Raw genomic sequence first — 7,525 nt, 5'->3', positions numbered from 1 at the left:
GTGTGGATATAGTGTGGGTGTAGTGTGGATGTAGTGTGGGTGTAGTGCGTGTGGGTGTGGTGTGGGTGTAGTGGGGAAGTAGTGTGGAAGTAGCACAGACGTAGTGTGCATGTAGTGTGGGTGTAGTGTGGGTGCAATAATCTTTTTATTGAAAAAGGCCTTTCAACTCAATTATAGCACCTTTAAGCGCAAAGACTTACACAGCCTTACAGAGTACATCTTTAAATAAAATTAAGCATTACTGTTACAATATTATGAAATATGTAATAAGAACATTTAGTTCAATTTCCAGTATGGATATATCAGGCTAGTCAGTATGATTCATTATCTTTTATTGGATTGCCTTTTAAATTTCATTGGAAATGATGGACAAAGTCCATCTCATTTCTATAGAACACAAATCCTACATTGCAAAGCACTGTGCACAGGATTCTTCCTGTAAATGGGTCGGTTCCTCACCTGGCATTACATCCAACATATAAAAGAATTACCCTGGTAAACTGCCTAGGACTCAGAGTCACCGGCCATTAAGCAATGTTAACAGATTAGTTTATGAACAAATAATAGACTATCCAGATAACATTTTATCCAATCATTAAATAATTACATCAAGTACAATTTCGTGAGATAATGACTTTAAGTCTTATAATGGGTTATCAAAGCTGTATTAAAACGCATGCCCTCACACATGCAAACACAGACACACACACACACACACACACACGTGCGTGCTTGCACACACACACACACACACACACACACACACACACACACACACACACACACACACACACACACACACACACACACACACAAGTAGACCCTGTGGACACATTCTCTTCTTGAGAGCTTGAGCCATGCCAGCAGACAATAAAGGAAAGATAAACATTCTTTTCACTCTCCCTAATCCCCTTGTTTTTGGTAATTAAGGCTACTTAACACATATTGTGCAATGTTATCCCTAAATCTAAAACACCTTTGGCCAGGCGACTGTGTAGAGTACCAAGTTCATGACCTGATGTTTTCACAACAACCAGCCGATAAGAAGTTAGCAAAATGTCCAACTCGAAATCTGATTAGGCCAATAACTGTGATGTAAGTTTGAAAGAAAATTTTTCCATGCATATGTTTATATCAATGAGACTTTAGATATGCCTCTGACTTATACATTTCATTGTCTCTTTACATTTAATTTAGTGGGTAGTCTAGAGCAACTGTTGGTCAGTATGAACTGAAACTTATGAGTGCCACTAGTAATGTCATTAATGCAGTTAAAAGTGATCAACTGATCAGTGCATTACGCTGGAATGTATCAGTGTATTTTAATTGCTAAGTGGATGATCCCGGGCTTATCCCTCATAAGATGTTATTGTCTTGGAAACAGACAAAGAAATCTTTTGATCTCAATGGAGTTTAATCTGTTGCTATCTCTCCCAGCCCAACAGGCCAGATGCTTTTGTCAAAACAAGCCTTCCATCAGCATGTAATTGAAATGAATACCTGTAATCAATAAGGGCTTTTTCTATGCTGATTCCTCCAACATAAACTCTGTTTACTAGCATGCAGTCATGTATGTTTTCAGTGGCTTAAAACTATCTTTCCTTCTTGCTAGTAAATCTGCTACTGAGCCTATTATATGTGTCACATACTATTCTACAGCAAATTAAAGTATAAACCTAGAAACCTTTGGACTGTAGACATACCAGTACTGTTAAAAAAACAGAAATTATAATCCTGAAAACTGTTGGATATTGTTGAATATTTTTACATGAGGATGCGCAATTGCAGGACGTGTCAATTAATTTTAATCTACACAATTTCCTTAAACCTAAATAATAAATTGTCTAACTTGCCCAATCACAAATCATTTCTATCTCAAATTACCAATCAGAAATCATAAACATAAGGATACAAAAACCTTCAACAGCATTGTGTGCCAAATACACGCCTGACGTGCTACAGGCTTCAAACGTAACACTGCAGGCTAAACTGGCGTTACGTTAACAGACTCTCTCGTCTGATTGGTTTAATCGTCGAACCGTGACGTGTGAATTTAGAAATGTTTAACGTCTCTACCTTCCCGGTGGATTGTGTGAAGCTTACGTAGCCGCTTGAGTTGATACTTCGTTTCCAGGTATTTTAGTTGTACGAATTTATTATACGACTATAGACTATAAGAGGCTCATGGACCTTTACCACAGTGTATACATAACACAAAGCAGTTGTTAATATGACTCAAGAGTTATAAATGGTCTTTGTTCAGTGTAAGTGCAAACAATTCGGTAGTACTTTAACTCAGAAAAAAGCATTTCGGATTATAAAGATTTCTATTTTCTCTAGACGCAAGACAGACTACAGTTGCACGTCTCTGTGGAGGAGAATGTTTTACAAAGGACACATGATGACAGTGTTACGTTAGTGACATCACTCAACAAAAGTCTGGACCCTGAGGAGCGAGCACCAGTCAACGCAGCTGAATCAGCGCACGGTACACACGGAGAGGTTCCGGACAACTTAGTACAGAACCCAGGACTGGAACCAACGTCCACACTTCCCCGGGCGAACATCTTACCTAAACATGTCAAAACAAGGAATCTTTCATATTCACAAGTCATATTCGCGTGGACGACCGCATTTGACTTGATAGTCGCTCTACTACAAAATATCTTCATCTCTGAACCTATTTGACGTATTTAACGAGTATGAACAAGACGGGGCGATCTGGGCGGCCACGACTGTCTCAACGTTAAATATCAGTGTGGATTAACATGAATTGATGAGGAATTTAAAGGACAATCCAGCTGGAAGAACTACCGACCACAGCGCTTCCTTGTTTGGTAACGAAACGTTTTCATAAATTAGGCTGTTAGTTGTGAAATGAGCTTTTCTGTTTTGTAGATGTTTTAATGCATATATATGTTTCCTATAATTTCCTTATTAGATACCACATTTTATACTACAGGTGTTTGGCGCCGGTCGACCACCTGTAGCTGATACTGTCTCTGTCTCTCGCGCAGAGTCTCGCGCTCCTTTTATCCGCTGGTGAAGCTGGCACGCGCGCAGGGAATGAAACCGCACCGAGTTTCTTTTAGACTTTCCGCCGGTCCCTGTCGGTTCTCTTTTGAAGAGTTTCCTTTTATGCCTCCCATGATCTAAAGGCAGAACATGCAGACGTGCTACATTTCGCCTACACCCCCACCGACCCTCTGCCTCTTATCTCTACTTAATTGCAGACTCAACGTCTGCTGTCTTCGAGTCTCTTTTCTTTCAGTTTCTTTGATTCCCCGCTTTCCTGTTTCATCCCTTCTTTGTTTGACATCCGCTTTGGTCTCCTGTCCGTGATTGTACATGTTTTAGTACAGATCAATCTCTTATTGCGGTTATTATAGCCCGCGGGCGGGGATATTACCCCTAACCTTTTTTTTTGTCCCGAGCCTTAAAGCGCGATATCTGGCTTAAAACACCTCCAGATGTAAATATCTACATCTTATCGTTTGGAGACAATAGGGTGGAGGTTTCATCTGGATATAGATCTTCCATGCATTGCTGCTGATGAGAGCTCGGGGCAGCAGCTCTGACACCTCTCCTCTCTTCCCGCAGGAACTGACTGATCATGGTCGCCGTGGTCCGCTCTCTCATGGTTCTGTTGCTTGGTCAGGTGTTGTTGGGAGGTGCCGTTGGACTCATTCCCGAAATTGACCGACGGAAATACAGCGAATCGGAGAGACAGACACCGGAGCAATCGGAAAGATTCCTCAACGACTTCGAGCTTCGACTCCTAAATATGTTTGGTCTGAAACGGAGACCGACCCCGAGCAAGTCAGCGGTGGTCCCCCAGTACATGCTGGATCTGTATTATATGCACTCTGAAAATGGTGACCAGAACATTAGGCGGCCCAGAAGTACCATGGGAACACACACGGCGCGAGCAGCGAGCAGAGCGAATACAATAAGAAGTTTTCATCACGAAGGTAACATCATTTTTACCTGTAAAGCAGCGCATCTACATTTACATGTATTCCGAGTATTTGTGTTGTTCTTCTCTCGTATGGAATCACTGCTCTCCTTGTAAGATACTAATTCCTTCAGATATAAGATCAAAGTGCACAGTGGGGAATTCACGTGTGAAGTACAGTATCTATTTTCTAATGTGTGATGTAGTTATTGGTAAATATTACACTAATGATTCTCAAATAACCAGAAACAGTATCCTGCCAATAACCTCTCAGAAAATGATATACTTGATATAGTTTACATCTGTCCAGAGATGCTTTTCCACACACTGCAGCAGGCGTGTTCAAGGAATCTGTACATTGAATAGTAGTATAAGTCCATGATAGTATCTCCTTTGAGATTTATATGCATAAAGCTTTTAACATTACCCTTTAAACCAGCAGTAGTCATTTCTTTTGGATATCTCTTATATTTCTTTTTAACCTCTTAGAACTCTTCCATTACTGTGATACACTTACATGAAGCCTTTATATGTTTAGAAGTGATTCTGTCCATTAATCACGTATAGTTCAGAATAATGTTTTGGCATTTCTCATTCATATTTGTCTAACTTGAATGTAGCAGACATCCTCTTGTTCTTATTTAATGGTTGTGACCTTTTTAGATAAACAGAGGAGTAACCTATATGGTCATGTGAGCATTGATAATGCATTGATCCAGTTTTGGTTGCTCCTCTTATGTAAGTTAAACGTAATTATATGAATTGTTGGCCTGAGGGGCTGCTTTTAAAACCCCAAACATAAGTTCACTGCACTATATACAATATGCATTAGTGCTTCATTGTGCAGTCCGAATATTAATTTGAACGTGCTAATTGTCAGTCAAACAAACAACACATGATGTTTTTTAGCCGTGTATCCAAACGTGAGTTTTTAAGGCTTGTGGGGGGCCTCGCACAATTATGTTGATTCATGCGTATGACTCCCAATGGTGGTGCTGACACCGGGCAAACTCCAGCTCTGATCGTGTGCCAGCATCTCAGTGGGAGGCTACACATACACACTGTTAGAAATTCTTTTTCATTTATAATACACAAAGTTCTCTCATGACACTGGTGCACTTGGTTAGACCCAATAATTTGTGTTTTCAAAATTAGTACATTCGGGTCACAGAGTTCAAACGAGGTCATCTTATTTCAATAATAGGATCCATTTTGACATTGTCAACATTGTGTCATCAAATTACATGTAATGTAAATTTAGACTTAATTACAGATTTCTGCCAAATCAATTTCTGTTGCTTTATTTGGTGTTAAATGTTTCATTCTAAGTATTTATAAGCATTAGTGCCGGGGGGCAGCGGAGCCTGAATCACATGACTTGTCATTAGCTGTTGTTCTTTGTTTTGGCATAACACACAAACATAAATGAGGAATGTTGATACACTCATAACTGCGGCTGCCTACTGCAGACAAGCCCAAACACGCTGACAGAGTTCCTCCCCCTCAGACAGGATAGACTGAAAGAGAGAGAGAAAAGGAAAGGTGGAGGAGAGAGAGAAAGAGGAAAGAGCAGGGCTTTCCCACATCAAATGAAATGTGCATTTTTTTTAGGTGATTATAAAGCCAATATTCTGGATTACGAAGAATGGAATTTCCAAAGCATCTCCTTTTAAAAAGAGATTAAGGACTCTGGTGTAAGATTGTCTGTTAGTCCTGTAAGAAAAAAGGTGGCTTTCATGTCATGATTACAACCTTTTTTTTAAAGCATTTTAAAGCATCCAAGTTTTGCTAGAATACAACCACAACCACTACACTTAGCTGCCTAAGTGCCTTTAATTGCCTCAACACCTGGTCTAACTATCCCTTAAAGCAAGCAAGTAAAATACTGAGGTTGACCCAAAAGGTTCGGCCACGTCAGGGTACAGCCATAGCTATGCAATGACACCGAGTTGTTTCTCGATTCACAATATAAACAGCCGCCTGTTACTGTGAACTAGACATCAACTGTGGTTGCTTATGACAACTTATGACAAGTGGTAATTCTTTTTTTCCAGAGGCTTTAGAAGCCCTGAGCAGTCTGAAAGGAAGGACGACACAGGAATTCTTCTTCAACCTCTCGTCCATACCAGCGGAGGAGCTCATCACGGCCGCTGAGCTCCGCGTCTTCCGACAGCAGGTGTTTGGTGACTTCACGCAAAGCAACCGCAGCATAGAGGGGCTTCACCGCATCAACGTGTTCGAGGTGTTCCGGCCCGCCCAGGTGGCGTCTGAGGAACCTCTCACCAGGCTGTTGGACACTCGCCTGGTCCGCGACTCTCACTCTCGCTGGGAGAGCTTCGACGTGAGCTCGGCGGTGGCAGGCTGGGCGGCCCAGTCGCGCCCCAACCACGGTCTCCTGGTGGAGGTGCTCCACCCGCCGGGAGCGGAGGAGGCGAAGGCCATCCGGAGGAGGCACGTGAGGGTGAGCCGCTCCCTCCACGGGGACAGGGACTCGTGGGCACAGACACGCCCCCTGCTGGTCACCTATGGCCATGACGGCCAGGGCACGGCCCTCCTGCGCTCGCCCCGAGACAAACGGCAGGTTCGGCGTGGGCCCAAGCAGCGTCGCAAGCATCCGCAACGCGCCAACTGTCGCCGGCACCCGCTCTACGTGGACTTCAGCGAAGTGGGCTGGAACGAGTGGATTGTGGCACCCCCGGGCTACCATGCCTTCTACTGCCACGGGGAGTGCCCCTTCCCCCTGGCGGACCACCTCAACTCCACCAACCACGCCATCGTGCAGACTCTGGTGAACTCCGTCAACTCCAACATCCCCCGGGCGTGCTGTGTGCCCACGGAGCTCAGCCCTATCTCTCTGCTCTACGTGGATGAGAATGAGAAAATTATCCTGAAGAACTATCAGGACATGGTCGTGGAGGGCTGCGGCTGTCGATGAGAGTCCAGCGCCCACCGAAGCCTTTTATTTATATGAAAGAACTTTCAAAGAGCTATTTTGGAGTAAAAAGTATATATATGATTATATTTATGTTGTCTCAAAAATGAGAAAAATAAATATTTTAATGAGAGTGTTTGGCATTTTCAGTGGTTCTGAAGCTGTTTGTCCGATGTACATTTCAGTGCAATAGCACATGAAATATGATGCTCAGATTTCTAATATGTATTTATTTCATCATAACCACTTTATTTGTAAATGAATTATTTGTATTTATCCTGAAAAAATATATGATCTTCTACCTTTGTGGCCCAGAGGATACATTATTTAAAAAGCAAAATTGAGTTCTCCTTTTACTTATTTTATCACACAATATCAGTGCACCATGGGTAATTTTATAAGCACTGGTTTCAGTCAGTAGTCAGTCAGTTTAGAGCCCCTTCCCTATATGTGAAACTGTTTACTCAGATGTATCTGTCAACTCTGCATCTTCTCTTTTCTGATCTTGAAATCTGTCAGTGCCATTTTTGTGCACTGACAGGTGCAATCTGGCCATTTTTAAATCCAGATTGCACCTGGAGATTCCTTGTTTAAAAATTATTTTAGTATAGAACTAGGCTTAAGGTCTGGACAACTGG

The 7,525-nt window shown here is 42.2% G+C and overlaps 1 protein-coding gene across 2 annotated transcripts; it reads left to right on the top strand.

The window, feature by feature from the left end:
* Positions 1-1,993: 1,993 nt before the first annotated feature.
* Positions 1,994-7,193, top strand: bmp2b (bone morphogenetic protein 2b). 2 transcript variants are annotated; one of them, XM_077016803.1, is made up of 4 exons: positions 1,994-2,134; positions 2,341-2,837; positions 3,601-3,971; positions 6,010-7,193. In XM_077016803.1, exons 3-4 carry the CDS (start codon positions 3,614-3,616, stop codon positions 6,888-6,890), a joined length of 1,239 nt encoding a protein of 412 aa, XP_076872918.1. In that variant the 5' UTR covers positions 1,994-2,134; positions 2,341-2,837; positions 3,601-3,613; the 3' UTR covers positions 6,891-7,193. The 2 variants fall into 2 exon arrangements, with proteins under 2 accessions (XP_076872918.1, XP_076872919.1); XM_077016804.1 differs by having other exon boundaries at positions 2,104-2,837.
* The last annotated feature ends 332 nt before the right edge of the window (positions 7,194-7,525 follow it).

The sequence above is a fragment of the Brachyhypopomus gauderio genome, chromosome 9 (assembly GCF_052324685.1).
Source record: "Brachyhypopomus gauderio isolate BG-103 chromosome 9, BGAUD_0.2, whole genome shotgun sequence".
NCBI classification, from domain to species: Eukaryota; Metazoa; Chordata; class Actinopteri; order Gymnotiformes; family Hypopomidae; genus Brachyhypopomus; species Brachyhypopomus gauderio.
Note: the sequence above shows the minus strand (reverse complement) of the source record. Positions and strands in the feature narration are given on the sequence as shown.